Here is a 20,782-nt window from a genome sequence, read left to right on the forward strand (position 1 = left end):
GGCCAAAAAAAGGTTGACTTTTATGTACACATGAAATTCTTGTTGTACATGTGAACATGATTATCTTTTATTTGCCACAAGAGTTTGACACTTATATTTTGTCAATTGAACTGCAGATTTGGGAGGTAGGGGGTTTTAAAACATTTACTTTAAAAGGTCAGCAGCTTGTAAAAAAAGAACTATGTTTCAGAACCAAAGCATTTTGCAATGTAATGATTTAGGTCTTTTGCTGACAAAATTGGACTACTTAATTGCATTATCCAAGTCAGTAGGCACTTATCTTACTATAATGAACATCAGAGCCCTTGTAGAGCTTAAGGGAAAGTGTTTGTGGATGATTCGTGGTGGTCTGTGGATCACACATTGAGAATCATGTTATAGATTCATTGTATGAAGGCGAGATTGAGATCACCTGGAAGAACGAAACTAGAAATATTGAATTCTGATCACAATATCATGTTGCATCACACTAATTTGCATCACACTAATTGTTTTGTTGAAATATAGATTTGTTATGAAATGTGGCTGTCATTGTCAAATCATATGACTGGAATATGTTCATCATATCTATGACTATCTGTATGAATTATGGGTTGTCACAATTATCACTATGTGAAATAAAAACAAAACCAATCATAGCATTCATTAATCTCTTCATTTTTTTTTTCTAAGCAAAATAAATTGTCACACATTTTATTATATACAACCTTAGATGGTATTTCAAATCAAGTTTCATGACATGTTAGTATGAAACATTAAACTTAAAGTTAAACTTATGAAAAGGCAAGTAAGGAATGAATTATTAGCTCTTCAATATCAAAACCTGATAGTAATGCAATGAAGATAGTCAAGTGAAACTTATGGAATTGTTAATTTTCATTTAAGATCAATAGTCAAGTGAAACTTATGGAATTGTTAATTTTCATTTTTGCAATCATTGCAATTAAACAGAACAATTTTGTATATCTTGTAAATGACTTAACATTAGGTCTGAATTTAAAAGCATACTATTGAAATACATATGAACTATGTGTAAAGAATATTAAATTATAAAATGTTTATATGAAATAAAAGATCAAAAGAATAACAAATTTTAAATTTTAATGTACTAAAATTATGTAATCATTCAAAAATAGATACTTAATCATTTGTATTTTTTGTATGCAATTATTCTGAACATAAGTGCAAATACATATGTACAAGAAATTCTATGAATCAGTTTGAATTGAATGTACACCAAAGTAAAAGATATGATGGTGGGAGGTATATAAAACTGATATGAAAGTATATATTGAGATGTTTATTTCAATGGAATTGTTAAGCTAGCAAATATATCTTCAACGTTAACATTTAAAAGTTGTATACAAAAATACTGCAATTAAATATGTACAAATATAATGAACATCTAAAAAAAATATTGACATTGAAATGAAGAAGTAACCCAGCAAACACTGTTCCTTATTCAATCAATTCAATTCTGATTTTTTTTTTAAATGACACAATGAAAAATATATTTTAAAATGTGCAAGATGAGATTTAAACACCTTAAGTTGAATTTGTAACACAACTTACATTTTTTTAAGGTCAGAATCCTTTTATTTTTTTAAATATCAACTCACTATGTCTGGTAAAAAGTTTGTACACGCCATTTCTCTCACACCCCTAACTCGGAATAAGTTGAAATTTTGCACAATTATTTCTTGTACCAGACAGAACAAGAATCAATAACAAACATTAACCAGTTAGTTCGACATTAACCAGTTAGTTCATTAACAAATGGTAATTAATTATTCTGATTGGTATCAAACAATGGAAAGAAATTGTACTTCACAGATGTGGTAGTATAAGTTGAATTAGTACCCATTGTACTTTTGTAGAGAATTAGGTCATTTCATTAAAAGTTAGAAACTTACGATAACTATAAGTCCTTATTTTTTAAACACTTTGATGGCACAGAAGTCTGTGTATTGGCTTGAGCCCTAGAGTTCAAATCGTACAACCTTTTTTTTTTGTTTTAATAAAATGCATTTAAATGTGATCATGGTAACATTCAACCAGATACTCCTTTCTTTCTACACCACCCCCTTTCACAGCTGGTCCAAATAAGTGATTGAATCAAAGTGCGCTGAAAAATCTAAAAGCATATATAATTGTGCTAAACAAATACAATTAGTAAAAAATATTTCCAATCACTCTGATTTATTATTGTTAGTCTAGATCTATTACAAACTTAATTACATGACTGATCCAAACTAATTGATACAACTACACTTCCTATAAGCTTTGTTTTAAAAAAAAAGTATTTAAAAAGTTTTTCTTCTTTTGCAATTTTAAATGTTAATAAAACATACAAAGATGTGACAGTCAAATATATTGCACATATTCAGTTACTAACACATGGAATGATTCATGCTTAAAGCAATCAAATTCAGATAGAAAGCCATCACACAAGTGATTAAAATGAGAACAGACATTAGACAATTAGAGAACATCAATTTCTTCTTGCAGGTAATAAAGAGAAAGTGTTTTTGTTTTTTTTTACTTTCTATATTCAACAGTTTTATAATATTTCTTTTTAGTACTACTCTTCCACATAAGTAAAGAGAGCTGAATAAAACTTTTGAGATGAAAACCTTTTACTACTTATATCTGTACATCTACGAATGAATGCATCACATTGTACACAGAAACAAAGCTCCCTGTTGTGATATTTGTTAAAGAGTAAGAATGAAGGAAAACTACAATTATTAGCTCTGCAACAACTTCTACTTTCATCCTGCTGGTAGTTGGCTCAAATGATTCACATTCACCATTTCTGTCTAATCATACATTGTTATCAATGATCATAAACATCTTTTTTGACATAAAATAAATATGCTCACAATCTATTTACATTAGATCTAATTTGGAATTAAGTTTTACTTTGGCAGCAAACAGGGATCAGGTACTACAGAAGTCTAGCAAAAAAAAAAAGATTTCACCATTTCATTAGTGACCATTGGTGTTTAGCCATACTGAAACAAACAGTACTGATAAGAAAATTCTCTGGAGGTTGGCCTTATGGTTATGGTATTACAAGAATTCTAAAATACAAACTGAACCAATAAAATCACAATTGAATATGTTTGATATTATTTACTTCAAAGAAACATATTTCACAACACAATCTTAAGTCATTGGGAGAAGTCCAGACTTGAAGACTTTCTTATTGAGGAAATTTAAACAAATTTAATTCCAAATAGCTTTAGTATGTCACCATTGTACTGGACCCACCCTTTCTTAACTACTGTCCACAAAAGCAGAAAAACTTGACTTCATTTCCTATGAATAATAAAGTCAAGAAAATATTTGTTGCAAAAAGAAAAAAAAAAGAGTTATAAGCTTAACGAAAATATAAAAAATACATACTATAAATCACAGAACAAAATGGAGTGGAAATTCAGATATAGAAGCATAATTCTTTCATATGTACATTAAAAAAAACAACAACTTGAAAAACAAAAAAGTTCATAATACCCAAGCTATCACAGACAAACTTTAAACATTTTTGGTTTCTCATTTCATTGCAAATTTCCTAAAAAAAAATTGGCTATGACCTGTCAACTCATGTCAACTCACAAGATATTTTTTAAACAATAACAAAAAATATAATACAAATATTTATTATTTGAAAAAAACAACAACAACATCTGATTAAACACATCTACAGAAATTAGTAAAGAAAAAAAAGCTTGTCTTTAAAAAAATAATGATACAAAAATAGAAAATTTTATTAACAAAATGTATAATCTAAAAAATAAGTTTTAAAGAAAAAGTACTAATTAATGGACCAACAAAATGCTGCAGTGATAAAAGAATGCAAAGTTTAAAAAAAACACTATTAGGAAAGATAGGGGATGTTAACTATTGTCTTTGGACTGGTTTAGTTTTCTAATTGTCTTGACAGCAGACTCTAGACTTTCTGTTACTTTCTCAAACACTGGAACTCCAGCTCTGCTGGCCATGTCACTCAAGTACATTCGTCCACGGGTGTAATCCTGAAGGGCTTTTTCCGTCATCTTTTAAAATAGAGATCACCAAATTGGATTAGTTTATATTAACAGTAAAAAAAAAACTTTTCAGGATAAAACCAATAGTTTTTAATTGAGGTTATGGCATGTGAATTAGTTAACTATTGGTGTTAGAAACAGGTAAACATTACATTATCTTACTAGGATTTAAGTGAACTTTACTTAATTAAAATTAAAACACTTTGTTGTTCAGGTGTCATAATGATGTCACAAGTGTCCATAAAAGTTATATTTTGTTAGCCTTATAAGCCTAGTCCTAGATCCCTTCACCTCCTCCCAGACATCTCATAGTTATAGATTTGCTATGTGAAGATGCAAGTAAAATAAACAGTACACAGACTATTGAATTTAACATTCACAAATCAACAAGAAACAAATCTGTAGTTCTAAACTTACCTGTTCACCTGAGACAGTGGAGCAGGAGTGAAGTTTTTCAAGGCATAGTATGACACGGCAGCTGCGACCTATGTAATAGCCAGCCTATGGAAAGGTGGAAAAGAAAATTTCAGGAATATAATTCAAATTAGTGTACTATACCAACAAGACGTTTCAGAGCATTCAAATCTGCTTTTATAAAGCAAAATGTTGGACTATTTGGCAACCATTCAACTTTTTTTAAAATAAAAACAATCATTTCTATGTAACTTTGGCTAAAATTAAATCAAATAAAACCTACTCAGTAAGTAAACAGCTCTATTTGGGTTTTTATAAATTCAGAATTAATTAAAATCAATACAATTTTTTACATTTTATTTGAATCAACAGACATATCTATTTCCTATAAAGTACAGACTACATTCAATAATCTATTCATTCTATCTATCTGACCCACCTCCACCATGGCACCGATAGCTCTGGTGCAGTCTGCGATGACAAAGAGCAGAAGGCGACACTTTTCTCTTTCAGCTGCTTGCATAGGAATTAAGTACTCACTCCACTTTGTGACCATTGGATTTAAAAAAGAAACACCTTCTCTCCTGGGTAAACAAAAATGGCGAAAATGGGTTGAGTAATAAAAAAGTATTATTTATTTGTTAAACAACTTTATTAAGTAATAATGCATAATTAGGCATTGTCTTTATTTCCAAAGATTAAGGATGAATGCAGTATTTCACATGACCATGCCAATCCAGTTGCAAACTGTATATTTTGCCCCAACTAATGCAGTCAAAGCCATTGTCTGTGGGGGTTCTAATTAAGTTTTCTTTTCATAATCTGAGCCTGTCTTCTGCAAGTTTTCTTCTTTGGGTCACGAACGTGTGTTGCAAAACCTAGATTTGAGCTATCCAGCTGTTTCTTTCAGAGGCAAGCAGCTTTCTTCTTATCCAGTGAGAGCAAGATGGCACATCATTTGAACTTTATAGTGCTACCAGCACAGCAATTCTTTTACTCTGCCCGTCTTTAAGTTTAGCAGAAAAAGTTCATCTGTTGGCATGCCATCATCCACCCATATGGGGTGGGTGTCTGACCTAGTGCTTCTATACTGTACTTGCCAGCCTCTAAGAGAGCATGGTTATTTATGATGTAGTCTTGCTAGTGTATGCCCATAATGCAGCAAAAGCACTTTTGATAAGGCCAATGAGGAGCCTTAGATGCTTTCTATAGAGCACCCAGGTCTCAGTGCCATACAAAAGTGCGTTAAGAACCAATGCTTTATAAAAAATGATTTTTGTAGAAAAGCATATTCTCAATATGTAAAACTAAACAAGATAATGAAGTGCAGAAAATTATGCAAATATTATAGAGTTTAACTATTAAGAAATTGTAAAAGAATAAACATTTAACAATTGTGTTAAAATGGTATTTTTTCTAAATGAGAAAGTTCAAACTTTGCTATAAAGGCATATGAATGAGAAAGTAGTTATTTTATATGGTGCAGAGACTTGTAGAGTTACAAATAGCAATTCAGACAAGCTCCAAGCATTCACTAACATGTTTGCCTCACATAATTGATGTTAGACGGCCGAACAAAATTTCAAACAATAGTCTGTGGGAAAAAAAAAACAGCAAGCACTGATAGAGCAAGAAATCAGAAAATGCAGATGGGTTAGGATTGGACATACATTGCAAAAACAACAGAAAGAATGGCATTGCAAAACAGGTCCTGGACTGGAACCCACAGGGCAGGAAGACCAGATCAAACATGGAGAAGATCTGTTTACCAAGAGGCAAAGACGTCAGGATGGACATAGACCCAGATGAAGAGGAATGGCTCAGAATAATATTTGATGGTAAAGTGCTGTTGCAGCCCTATGCTCCACTGGAAGTCAAAAGGATAAGTCAAGTCAGGTAAAGTCATACATTGTAGTCAATGCTTTGTTTAAAAATGTTTTACATGTTTCAGATGTTCCTTCAGAGTTGAAGATAATTTCCTTCCTAGTCCAACTGACAGGGGATGGGAACAAGTCCTGTGCGCAAACCACACGACCAGGCAGCCGTTTTTGAAAAACAAAAGGGTCTTTTATTTGAAATAATTTTCATAAGAAAACAATATGAATCAACAGAGACATTTAGCACATAAGTGGTCTCCTCTGATGTTGATTTCCAGATAGTAAAATTAAAGTTCCCCTTTCAGACCTAGCAATCTAAAAGGCAGATGATGTAAAGGTCATCTGTTTCTTTGGCCCACTGTTAATAAGGGTGTCCTGATTTCCAGATAGACAATGAACTAATCACTAATGCTTTAATGACTGCATCTATTTCAACCATAAATTTGGGTTTATTAAAGTATGTATCCTTTGGACTTTTCTATTAGAAATAGTTGTTTGATATTTTATGGGATGTCTTAGATTTTGATTCATCAATAGACATGGGACAAACAACTCTATTTTTTTTTAACTTTAGCAATCTTTTATGGGGACCAACTTCATTTATCAAAAAGAAAAAAAATGTATAGGATCACAATTATTGTAAGGTGCATAAAGTTTATATCAAGTTTGACCACAATAGAGTACACTTCAAGACAATTTACTTTAATAAAGGTATAGCCAGATCTTCCCTCCATTTGGTTTCTCCACAGCTGCCCCCTAGATAGATATCATAAACTTCCTCCACTGTCTCAGTAGGTTGATTATTTCCCTTCAGTTTGTCTAGAAAAACAGAACACTTCAGAATTAATGAGATAGACCAACTAGAACATATTAGAAACGATTAATTCATTTCTTTAAACAATGTGAAAAATGATTAATATAATTTCTTTAAAGAAGACTTGGACATTTGTTATAAGTATCCTTGTGGAGTCTATTAATGCAGAGTAAACAAAGATACTAAAAGGAACTCCATTAAAGATCCAAACTAAACAATATATTTTGTTGACTCTCACATCATTCCAATTGTATTCAAAGTTCAAATCTTTGACTTGGTAAAAAGAAAACGTAAAAATGTAATGATAAAAAAAAGTTGATTGAACTTACTAAATAGCCAGGAAAAAGATCCAGCCAACTTGTTTGCAATAGTGGATGCAACTGAAGGTCGCTGTTTTAAACAAGCAATAAAGTTATATATGGGTTATGTAGGAGTTATGTATTAATTGGTCTTTTTTATCTAAGGGTTTACTAAATAGGGAGCACTTATATAGGATTTATGTAGGAAAATGATTTTAAAAAAAAAATGGTAAAAAATATGTTATGTTGGTTTAAAGAAAATATTTTTAGAAGGAAACTTATCAGTTTTAAAATTTAAAACTTAATACAAACTTTAATGATAAAATAAAAAAATCTGCTCTAGAATGGAGTGACAAATGAGTATGGGTTATAACTAAAATGAAAAGCTTTGGTTTGATTCATAACTCAAAGAAGAGGATTGTAAATAGGGTAAAGAGTCAGATGTGGTGTTGCATTAGCCAAAGTCATTGATAGGATTAAGACAAAGAAGAAAAAAAAGAAATTTGCTACAAACTTTTCTCTTGTACTCAGTCACTATTGCACAAAACTCTTCAAATGTAAAACTATTCTGGGAAGGCCTGTGGTTGTGTATCCAGGAGAGACTCATGTCTTCCCCAGTATAACAACGGTAGCCCAGACAAATCTGAAATAGGACAAATATTATTATTTATCAATAAATGTAATTTTCTTAAAAAAAAAATATTTGTCTTTCCAAATTTATCTTTAAAAAAAAAAGTTGTTATTTTCCCAATTAGTTTTCAAAAGAAAAAAAATGTAAGTAATTTGTATCAATAAATTTTAGAATATAATCTTGAAAAACATTGGTCTTTATTTAGATCTTATTGAAGATTAAAAATGACTCACATCTTCTTTACTCATGTGTCCATCCTTATTGCCTGTTATTGAATTAAATGATTCTCTCAATTTTCTGTTAAAGAAAATAAATGTATCAGAGATATCATGCATCATATAGTTACTATGAAATTAAAATGATCAAGTCAAACACATAATTTTTTTGTTATTAGAGCCACATAATGTATTATCTAAATCTCTTAATTTGAAAAAGAAACATAATTTAAATATTTGTACTATAAATTTTGACATGAAATAAGTAACGAATACTGATTGAAATATGAGCACTTACAGCAAAGCCTCGCCAACTAACACATGACCATACTTCACTGGCATAGCACCTTGGCTGATTGTTAACTCTTGAATTTTTATGCCCTCAAATATATAAATTAAAAACTAACAAATTGTGTAAATATTCAAAATTGTACATAAAAGACCCCCCTTCACTTTTTAATCCATTAGGGCTGCAAAGAATTTTTTTTTATTAAACTTACTAATGTTATAGGGATGCCATAAAGTACATTATCTAACAATGAAACTGATGTAAATTGATGTATACAAGTACATCAATGAATGCTATTAAATATAAATGTATATTTACTAATCTAATGTTAGAGAGAGAGACTGGGAAGTATTATTGATCAGAACATTGTCCCCACGTTCCCAACTCTGAATGCAACTGTTGGGCTGAAAGGATTGGTACAGAGACTAGTAAATAAATAAATAAATAAATTATAGCTTTTAAATAGCGATACTTTCATGCTTACAGCATGCTCAGAGCGCTATGATACAATCTCATTTGTGGACCAGTGGGGGGAGGGGGTATCTGGGAGAAGGTTTTTCCATGCTGCTCAGTAAACACAACTCTGCGCGACATAGGTAGACAAGCCAAGTTCAAGCATTTTTAGCCTCTTGACCACGCATCCCACCAAATTGGTACCAACATCACAAAATCTCCTAGTGCTGGTACCAACTTCTGGGTTAACTCCAGAAACTTTTACCATATTTGGGTTTAATTCAAATTTTCTCTTCTTAAGCAAGTGGCCAATCTGGGCTAATGACCCCCTCCCCCCTTACCCCACACTTTGTGCTTCGAGCATCTCAGCCTCTTACTACCAGTCTGACTTGTGGCCTTCAAGTGGGTCATGAAACTGACATAAGTGAAGGGGCAATATCAAGCAACTGACATCTAATCCAGAAGTATATATTAATATGTATATAAATCAATGTTGAAGGAGTTTTACATTTATAAATGTATATTGAAGAAATCTATATCTATAGACAAGATTCAATTTAGACCTGCATGAAGAAAAAAAAGTCAGATAAAAAAAACATATATATTTGCGTCTACTCATTACCTGCTTGAGATTTAATGCTGCACATTTTAAGGCCACTTCAACATCTGCGAAAACTGGAATACTATTTCTCTCAATGATGTCCATGAGAACATTTCTGGCACGTGATATATCCTGACGCTCTCTAAAAATAAACAAAGACTTTTTTTTTTAGAATTACAGTTACAAAGTTACTAAGAGATAGTTAGAGGTTATGGTGCTGAATCACACACACGTAAAAAAAAAAACCTAACCAAAAAAATAAATAAAAATGTTTTAAAACACTATTACCTCCCTTGCAAGAGAGGGCATAACTTCACATTAGTATTTCCATTAACAGTTTAATTGCTACTTACACACTGAAGTGCCTGTACGTCCTATATCTAAAGGTTGTCAGATTGTTCAGTTGAGAGATATGCAATTCAAATAGAATTATTGTTGTTCTAATATAAGCCTACTATTTGTGTCGGCTATGTTAAGATTGTTGATGAAGTTGGGTATTGAGGGGTGGGGGCATGTTGACCTCTGGTGGAAAAGTGTGCAGCTGGCAATAAACTACTGATCCAAAAGATTCTTTCTTGGGAATCTGGATGATCCAGATGGTTTGTTAGCCTGGTTATGTTTTTTTTCTAGGTGGAGTTGTCAAATTAAAAGGTCGATGTTTTGTACCCTGGTTAGAACTATCCATTATTTCATTATATTTGATTTGGTCCTTAATGTGCCATTAAGACTAAGACTGCTTTACTGACCCTTATGGAATTTAGTTGTGATTACAAGGACTCATATAAAGACAACACAACAGAAACACAGGCATCTTGGTCCTTTTCACGACGGGTGGCATTGATATAGTCTGACCGAGTAAGGTACAAATGAGTTTTAGTACCGCTCTGTTCTTGACTTTATTGACAGCTGTCGCCCACTTCTCGATGACTTGAAGTAGTTATGATGGAGCGGGTGGCCGTTGTCTTCCAAGATTTTCCTGATTTTTCTTAGACAATTTTGTTCAAAAAGTTCCTTTATATAATATGTAAGCATAAAAGTCAAATTTTCATTAAGATCTACTCAAATATGAAATAGTTTAATTAATCTAAAAAATCACATACAAATTACCAATAAGGATCAATAAAGCAATCATTGTCTTAAAAGGTTTAGAGCTAAAAAAAAAATAATTTAAATTAACATGGACTACAACTATTGTGAGCCATTACTTATGTATATCACATTTTGTAAAGAATGTTTCTTGAGTTAGTTATAGTATAATATACTTATGTTTTAAAAAAATGATACAATCTAGAATCACTGACCACTAAATTGCAGTAAATCAAAATACATTTATTCAAATTGTGCTTGAAAAAAAAACCCAGTAGAAATGTTTGGTAATGTGCTTACTTTTCTGTGGTTAGTTCCTCACTCACTTCATGCACTTCAGAATTGAAGGAATTAAATACAACAATAATCTGTCTACCACATCCTGAGAGATAGAAAATTATGTATTACAAATTTAAACAAATATATATTTCACTATCATATACACTATAGCTACACTCAGAAGAAGATGTTTCAATAACTGTAAAAATATTTAATTTAAAGAAAAATCATTTATATATTAATTTATTTTTTTTTAACTTTCTTATATTCATTTCTACTTATTTTCAGCTGTTAATTTTTTTTCCCAGATTTGTTTTTAATAAATGATAATATTATATGACTTTTTTTGACATCTTCAATCTAAAATTATTAAAGGCAAAAATTACAAATATTTCAACACAGGATGAATAACTCTACTCACCAACCAAGAAAGCAATTTCACAAAGGGATGCAACAGAACGAGTCTTGTTGTCAATGACAAAAAACAACAACTCTGCTACCTGATCAATAAGAAAGTTAAAAAATGTTAAAACCAATAAAACACATGCTGCAGTTGTATTATTTAATTTTTTTTTAACTGAATGAAAGGAATCATGCTGAAAGTGTCTAGAGAAATGTTAAGTTTGTTTTTCAAAGAGTATCAATCAGAAAAGAACAGCATTTTAAAAATATTGATACATTTTCATAAACTGTTACATGACAGAATGTCCGAAATTGAAAAGAAGTTCTCTTACATTTTTGGCCCTGTCTTCCAGCTCCACAAGTTCTGGTCTCCATGTATTCACTTGCTAAAACAAAAAAAAAACAACATATTTGTTTTTCACCTAATAAACATACATTGACATTTCTATATGTGGTTGACTCTCACAATCTCTTAATAGGAATAGTTAAGGTCAGATTTTTTTTTTGTGCTTTTCATTTTTATAATAAAAGAAAAAGAAAAGTTTCACACTTTTCTTTCATGTGAATACACTGCTAAAGAAGCCTTATTTATATTTAACCTCAAATAAACTTTACTATTACTTTAAAATACCATAAAAAAATGTTCTACTGTCAGTGTCTCCCATGAGTCAAAAGTCTGAAAACCTTACTTACTGGATTGTAAAACGTAATGTTTTCTTTCTTCAAGAAAGGAATGGCTATATCGTGTCTCCATGTGGTTGGATTGCGAGGACATCCACAGGATCCACCCAAAAATACTTGAAAATTAGCAAGGCTCTCTAAGGTAAAAAAAAACAACAAATATAGATAATAATAATAAGGCATTGTCTTCTATTATAAAAATATTTGTATCAATTGCAGAAAAAAGGCAGAATATTGTTTTGCTTTAATTAAGGAGACTGAAGTATTTGGCATGACTAGGAAGACCTACTTAGCTTGCTAACTTTGATTCAAATGAAGTCATTGTAAGCAGGTGATGAAAGGACATTTTCTTTTTAGTGCATGCAACTTATTGTTCTAATTTTAGTTTTGTTTGGAGTTCAAAAGCATGTGTGCAGATTTTGAAGGAGTTTTACAGCTGTCTTGTTAGGAAGCTAGTTGCACCTAATGTTCTCTGTACCAATTAGAATTGTAACTAGGCAGCTAAGAATAATCCTTTTTTTTTAAAAATGCCTTTGGTATGAAGTGATTAAATATATATCCCTATTGTCCACATTGGCATCAGCAAAAAAAAAAATATATGAATATGAATAAGGAAAAAGAAAAAAAAGATTTCTTTTAATTAAAAAATTTTTTAAAGTCATTTAAAATCAGAAAGTTACTCTGAATTGTACAAGTTCAGTTTATATAAACATACACATATAAAAATCACACAAAAATAAATGATATTAACACTAGCTATCAAACCTCTTATGGGATTATGTTTCACATAAACTTGTAGAATTCATGATTGTAGTACAAGATGTTTTACTTAAAGCATGAGTCTAGACATTTCAAATGTCCTCATTAGTACAGAACACAAGATAGATTCTTTAGACTCACATACTTTTTGAATTTATTAAATTATATTACTGAATTTCAATGCATACCTTTCCTAGCTCTCCTTACAGAGACACCACCACTCTTATTTCTAATTACAGACTTAGGTAAAGTCACAGGAGCTCTGCAATGAAAAACATGTGTGATCAGTGAAATGCACAATACTTTATACACTTTCTTACTTCTAATTATGTCCATGTAGTGCAGAATCTAGGAGTTTTCTTCAAATCAACACTATCTTTCAACCCACACATAAGTCAACTCTGCAATGGTCTCTATCTGCAGCTGCGCAGATTATGCCAGATCCGACCATATATGACAAAGGAGTCAATAAAAAAGCTAGCTGTGGCATTCATAATCTCCCGCCTTGATTACTGCAACACCCTGCTAGCAGGTATACCCGATGACAAAATAGCCAAGCTGCAACATAAACAGAACAACACAGGCTTTTTTCAGTGCACAGACCAAAGGTTTGGAACTCACTCTCCATTGATCTCAGACCACATGCTATTTAACTTTCAAGAAGAACATTAAGATCTATCTGTTAAACCTTTTTTAGATCAGTTTGTCATGTTAGCCCTTGTGTTTGTGTTTTTAATGTTATAACAGCGCCTTGAGTCTACATTTTGTTTGTTAACAGCGCTTTATAAATAAAATTATTATTATATGACTAACATGCTATTTGAAGTTGTTAAGGTCAATGTGCTTGCTTTGACTGGAAAAAAAAAAGGGGGGGGGGGAATGCAGGTATGGTAGGCCTATTTAAAAATATTTGATTTGATTAAAGGATTAAGTGACTTGAAATGTTTTATAAAAAGGCAATGTTATATGTCATGTAGGACTACAAGTAAAATTGAAAGGCTTCAAGATTTAAAAGTCCATGGAGCATGTGATCTTGAGAACTCACTTGTTATAAAGTAAGCCTAAGGACTAATTGTCTTAAGTTTAATTAAGTATTGACTGACTGGAAGCCACTATTACATCTAGTCAGACTGAAGGATATCCTCAATGACCTGACTTAGCTCTAAACATTCTCAATGAGTTAGAAGCACACACCAAACTTTTTTCAAAAAGGCAGTCGCATGCCCATAGTTTTATAAATAGTGTTCAAATATAACCAATAAAATGTATTCATTAATGAGATATAAAATCAAGCTTTCAAGACTAAACACAGGCACTGTTTCCATTTTTTAATTGTTTCATAACATTTTCTGATTACTTTTATAGTTGTAGAGGTCACACACATACCCTATTTCATAATGATGCTGCAGTTCATCCACAGAGACACAAAATTCACCGAAGGTCACAAAGTCAGCATCACAAGGACTACCATACTCAACAGCACAATGAACCATTTCTTGGACTAAAAAAAAAAAAAGAACATTGTCTTAACTCATATTCTATGAGGTTTATATTATAAGGTCATGGCAGAAACAATGCACACTCTCATAACAAATCAGAATATATGTGAAGATTAAAACCAAACATAGTTCCTGTCTGTATAAACCTTTACATAAACACAAAACCAGGAAATTTTCACTGCATTCCTAAGTGTATATAAAAGTAATGGTGTGTCCAGAATTATTTCTGTAGGAGGAGGGGAGAGAAGCTGGAATATTTTTTTTCTTTCATAATCAACCCAGCAGGTGATCAGTATTTAATTAGGGTGGGATTGGCAAGAGGGAGGTGCTGAGTCAATTAGCATCCATCACTGTGACAGTGACTAAACTGAACAAGTTGTCACAGAAGTATGCCCTAGAGCATCTAGTCAGTGAAATATCATCATTACATTAATAATTAAGATAGATATGAGTGCAGAATTCTTGTACTAATAAGTAAGTTGAAGTAAGCCCTTAAATTTATATGAAAGCTACTTCTATTAACTCTTTCTCTCTGTAATTATTTACCACATTCTGGTGGAATTAGGAGAGAAAGAGTTAAGGGTTGAAAGTAATTATTTCATTAAAGAAAATCCAAAATCAAACAAGCAACATATAAACAAATCCTTTTTTTTTAAAACAAAGTTTATCTAAGGGAAATAACTCTGCACTTACAACTATACCTCTCAATAGTGTAGAAGTTATTTCCTTTATTTTGGTATTAAACAAAAAAGTTAGTTACTAATAATTAATTCAATAATTGATTTTATTTTTCATTGATTCATGTTTTGTCTATGCCATTGAATAATTGTGCAAAGTTTCAACTTGATCCAAAAATGGGTGTGGGAGAAATAATGTGTACAAACTTTTCACCAGCTAGAGTGAGTTGATATAAGCTTTGTAAAAGGAAAGCACAAAAAACAATTTTTTTAAAAATGTAAAAAAAAAATCAAAATATATTTGAATAGTTAGAGCAATAACAAGTTTCAAGAAAAGAGTTACTTAATAATGTTATGCTAATGTCTCTTAGTTTAAGCTTTTAGTCTTGTGTTAGCTAACATAAAATGCAGGGCCAGCTATTATTATTTTAAATATTAATACATTTATAAACAAACTCTACACCTGAATAGTCTTTAAAATTGAGACAATACTTGATATTGGAAAGTAAAGAAAACTTGAAATGAAAAGGGTTGCCCTAGACACATCACAACAATAAAAGTCATTTAGCAAAGAACCCACAGATCAAAATGGAATACTTAAAAACTTTACTGTTAACAAGCTCAACTAGTTTTAAAAAATGTCTTTTATTTCTTAGACAAGATGCTTTCAACCGATTCTGACATAATGATATTGTCGATTAATTACATATTTTATTAGGTGGTTGCATGAAAACTGTTGCAAGTTCTGGTATTTAAAGTTTTTGTTTTAAATCAAACAAGTCACATACCATGCCTGAGAAATGCATTTCCATAACTCATATTGGAATTATTTGTGTTTAATGCTACACATTTCTTACACAGTTACTGTAAATAAGTAACTTATCAACATTATAATATATAGGACACCATAAAGATGACTTTTTAAAAATGTATTTGTTTACAAAGATATCTGAGTCATTACAAAAAACATTACAGCAGACATATCTTATAGGCGAGTCACAAGATTTGTAACTAATGACAAAATTGGTTTTGTTTTGATTTATAAGTTTTGGATGTTCCTTCAGAAGTGAAGATCATTACACACTAATCTAAACCTCCTGCAGGACAGAAGGGGATGAACACAAACAGAATTTGAACCCAGGAACATAACTGCAACAGGAGGCTTGGTGGGTGAGTGGTTAAGTGCTTGACTTCAGAACCTGGGGTCCTGGGTTTGAATCTTGGCAAAGACTGAGATTTTGAACTTTAGGATTTTTATGCCCCCCCCCCACCCCATGAGTCCACCCAACTCTAATGGGTATCTGAATTAAGTTGGGGAAAGTAAAGGTGGTTGGTCGTTGTGCTGACCGCATGGGACCCTGATAGTTAAACATTGGCCAAAGAAACAGATGTCCTTAACATCATCTGTCCTACACTTACATAAATGCAACAGTCCAAAGTGCATTTATCAAAAATATACCACATAACAAGGGATGACATTAGTTTAAGAAGCAGTGATGTTCTTAGTTTTATATTATAACTATTATATTATGATATTATATTTTAGTTATTAAGAAAACTGGTAACACAATAACATGTAAAATATATGAAACTTTTAACAAATGAACCTTGAAGAAAATAATGGACATTCCAAAATACATATCAGCAACCATATTATAAAGTGTAATTCACTAAAAAAATAATAGAATATATACTTTTTTTCAATTTAAAAAAAAAAAATGAACATTTCAAAATTAGTAATAAAAAAAAAAAGTTAAATGATTAAATGAGATCAGAATAAAGTATGAGGACATCTTAGATGTAATACAAAAAAAAGTTAATATGTTGATACTCTATGAATATTCAGAAATAAATGTAACCTCAATAAGAAAAAAGTTAATCAAAGCATTAATAAATGGTACTGGTAGTTTAACCCTAAACAACCTGAATCATCAGTGTATCCCCAATCCTCAGCACAACGCACCATTTCTTGAACTGTCCAGGGATAAGACCAGATAAAAAAAAAAAAGAATGGGCTCAAAAGACATGCAACAGTTTAGGATACTAGGGTCAGCCATGAAGGCCATCAAACAAATTTTTTGAAATGATTGTAAACATGCTAAATTACAATTTTAACAAATATTATTTTTAGGAACTAGAAAAATTAAAAATATATTTAATATTCAATCCATAGAAAATATTTACTTGTAATGAGCATCGTATTATAAGTATTTATCTATTATATTTTATTAAAATCATATTTAAGATGAAATCATTCATTTTCCAGATGAGAAAAGTGTTTCTTAGAAGCATAAGTGGAACCTTTAAACAAATACATCAACAGGATTTGTAATTAGGGTGAGTGCATTGAAAAGGTTTTTAACAGTGGATTATGTTTGCAGGAGATAAAGCTTAGCCATGCTTTTGCAAAAGAAGGTCCATTGTATTTTCAAAAAGAAAATGCATAAATCCCCCTTGAAGTTTCTAAATGGAAAGATTAAAAAACACATTAACCCTACAAGATTTGTTTATTGAACTCCAAAACTTACTTTGAGAATAGGAAGGATATAAGTTGAGTTCATTGAATGCTTTACGCAGATTGCAGGTCTGAATTCTATCATTGTTGTCATACTTTTTAAAAACATTGTAAAGAGATCTGTAAAAAAATTTTTGTAAGTTTTTAAAATTGTTTTCTTTGCAATAATTTTTTTTTATATAAACATGGAGATACCTAGGAGATAATGAATACACAAATTCATTCAATCATTGTTTCGTTTGTGTTTTTGCACAACATTAAAACCCACACAACATTATAATATGAATGATATAACATTAATTACACAACAAACTTAGATCCCAAATCTAATTGAAATAAATTTTTGGCTATGCACATGCATGAATTACTCATAGATCTAGATTAGGGGTGACCAAACTTTTGTTTCTGTGCACCAGTTCTTTTTTCACTTTTAGTTTACATGTGCTACACAAATATTTACCCCCTTTCAGTCCTTCAAATTATTTGATAGTTTTAATTCATATTTCTAAATGTAGATCTACAAGCAGTAATTTATGAACTTTGTTAGCAGTTCAAAATAAAAATAATTCACATACAGGCAAGATAACATCACAAGCTTTAATAAGACTTCCACTTTGCATTTCTTTCACCAAATCTGTACTATTAGGAATTCAATTCATAAGTGAATGCCACATATTTATAGGACAGTTGTGACCTCAGTTTGTTTTTGATTATTTTCATGGATGAAAATGCTTGCTTGCATCTGTATGTTGATTCAAAGTGACAATTTTGGAAGGAAATTTTCTTAGTTCTGTAAAATGTTTACATGGTAATAAATGCCAAAATTTAAGCATCTTAGATGCTTTGGGAGTGAGGAAAGTTCATCAAATTTAAATTTCAGTTCCATCTGTATAATACTATGCATCTTCAGAATATTTCACACAGTGGGCCTAAAAGAAAATAGATTTAAATTCAAGTATCCGGTTTTCTTCTTCAGCAAAATCATTAAAATGATTATTAAAGGTTTCTTTTAATATGATTTTTTAAAAAGATGATCTACAATTAAAACACATTCACTTTAATCTTTTATAGTGGAAATTGACTCAAATCTTTGCTTTATAAACAGTTTATACTTCATTTTAATCCATTGATATCATTTACTAAGCAAGGAAACAATGTGTTATTGCCTCGCAGTTTTATATTTAGGTCTCTGAGATGGCTTGTAAAATCAACTACAAACACTAAATTTAAAAATCAAATTTTTATGACACAAGCTGCTCTTTCCTCATGCAGCTGATCTATCTCTTCCAAAAATATTTTCAGTTCCAAAAAACTTATGCGAACTTGTTAGCTAGAAAGTCAACACATCTCACACTGAAGGAGGAGATTATTATATTCCATATCAAACAGTTCTAATTCTAATGTCAAAGCGGTCCTACTGTATGGTTCTGAAACATGGAGAACAACTGAAGCAACAATAAAAAAAGTACAGACTTTCATCAACAGATGTCTGAGAAATATCTTAAAAATACACTGGTACGACAAAGTAGAAAACACCGAACTGTGGGAGATGAGTGGGCAGAAAAATATAGAGGTGCAGATCTTAGAGAGAAAGTGGAGATAAATTGGTCACACCCTTAGATACCAACAACAGTGCTAGACAGGCCTTAGAGTGGAACCCTCTGGGTACACGACGCAGAGGAAGACCAAAAAGAACATGTGACACAGTGTACTAGATGAAGCAGAGAGGGCAGGAAAGAGCTGGGAAGCTATCAAAAAAACTAGCAAGAGACTGTGGAGAGTGGCATGTTTTTTTTTTACTGTGGCCCTATGTTCCATGAGGAACTCAAAGGAAAGATGATGATGATATCAAACAGTTCACAATATTCTCTGAATTCTCTTCTGTTTAATCTTCTTGCTCTATTTAAAAACACATTTCAAAACTTGCTTCAAATTCCAAATTTTCCACACTCTTGGTATTTAATGCAATGAAGACTAAAACTGTTCTATTGATCCTGATTGAAAGTTTGTAGTGTTCACAACATAAACTGCATTGAGATAATCATCATTTCAAGTACTTTAGAGTTTACTCAAATTTAATTTTTTATTTTCTAGACAAGACTTTACGTTCTCAAATATGTCTGAACCTCTTTTTTTTTTTCATGGAGTGGTTCAAGGCCAATTTCTTCAAAGATGTTCGAGGTATCATCAATTCTACTAAAATGGGGAACACTAAAAATGTTAGCAGATAGCTGTTTTTTTTTTCTATTGTTAAATTTTTTACGAGCTGGCATGCTTATTCTTGATTTTTCTCTGAGGCATAGTGAGCCACTTGTAATTGTGCAATGTGCCACTTTAGGCACAAGCACCAAAGGTTGGCCATCCCTGATCTAGATCTTTTTTTTTTGTTAGCTTACCTGGTGTATGATCCAAATATTCTATAATCTGGTTTTTCCTTTTCCATTTGAGTTTGGCTACAATGATCTAGACCTAGACAGACCTACTTTTAGTAACCTTTTTTTTTTAAAGAAAATAAGTTTATATATATATATATATATATATATATATATATATATATATATATATATATATATATATATATATATATACACACACAGAGAGAGAGACAGACAGACAGATCTATACTCTCTAATTAAAAAGAAAATTTAAAACATTATTAGCTTTATATATTAGATTTATATTATATACATATTTGTTACTGTTGGCCTCTATCCAAGACTATCACTGTAAGTAGTATGAGTCTATAATGGTCTATGCCTATGTCTCTATAGCGCACTTTCTCAGAACTTTCTGGCCCTTCTAAAACTTCAAAACTTTTATAAAAAAGTAACATAACAATTAGATCTATATCTAGATCTAGATTAGAATCTCTAGACTCTAGAGATCAATCTCATGTATCTGGATTTTTTCATTTTTTAGAAGAATCAACTCAACAATCAATGATATAATCTAAGACAGTCTATAGTCTATATTGACAATTACTAATAGACTCTATATTCATTAGAGTCTAAATCATAAATCCAGACTAGATCTAGAAACTAGAATCTAGTTAGGTCACTTAGGTGTACTCTAGACCTGAACTTAGTTTAGTCAGTTTAGACTCACAGTTTAGTAGACAAGATCTAGATATATATTATACTAACTAGTAGACTATAAGTAAAGGCTCTAAATCTAGTCTAGAAAGTAGTATTATAGTATATATATAGATTATAAAGTTATTTTTAAAGATATCTATTTAAATT

The 20,782-nt window shown here is 31.0% G+C and overlaps 1 protein-coding gene across 3 annotated transcripts; it reads right to left on the minus strand.

The window, feature by feature from the left end:
• Positions 1 to 459: 459 nt before the first annotated feature.
• On the minus strand, positions 460 to 20,358 carry LOC106065173 (uncharacterized). 3 transcript variants are annotated; one of them, XM_056041094.1, is made up of 19 exons: positions 20,240 to 20,358; positions 19,937 to 20,033; positions 17,554 to 17,660; positions 16,949 to 16,999; positions 14,236 to 14,350; positions 13,038 to 13,111; positions 12,103 to 12,227; positions 11,742 to 11,795; positions 11,429 to 11,507; positions 11,029 to 11,110; positions 9,664 to 9,784; positions 8,598 to 8,680; positions 8,318 to 8,381; positions 7,968 to 8,096; positions 7,484 to 7,544; positions 7,042 to 7,159; positions 4,903 to 5,047; positions 4,467 to 4,550; positions 460 to 4,058 (listed from the first exon to the last, which is right to left on the minus strand). In XM_056041094.1, the coding sequence occupies exons 2-19, from the start codon at positions 19,981 to 19,983 to the stop codon at positions 3,900 to 3,902; spliced, it is 1,698 nt and encodes a 565-aa protein (XP_055897069.1). In that variant the 5' UTR covers positions 19,984 to 20,033; positions 20,240 to 20,358; the 3' UTR covers positions 460 to 3,899. The 3 variants fall into 3 exon arrangements, with proteins under 3 accessions (XP_055897069.1, XP_055897068.1, XP_055897070.1); XM_056041093.1 differs by having other exon boundaries at positions 20,229 to 20,358; XM_056041095.1 differs by lacking the exon at positions 16,949 to 16,999 and having other exon boundaries at positions 20,229 to 20,356.
• Between the last annotated feature and the right edge of the window lie 424 nt (positions 20,359 to 20,782).

The sequence above is a fragment of the Biomphalaria glabrata genome, chromosome 9, assembly GCF_947242115.1.
Source record: "Biomphalaria glabrata chromosome 9, xgBioGlab47.1, whole genome shotgun sequence".
NCBI lineage: Eukaryota > Metazoa > Mollusca > Gastropoda > Planorbidae > Biomphalaria > Biomphalaria glabrata.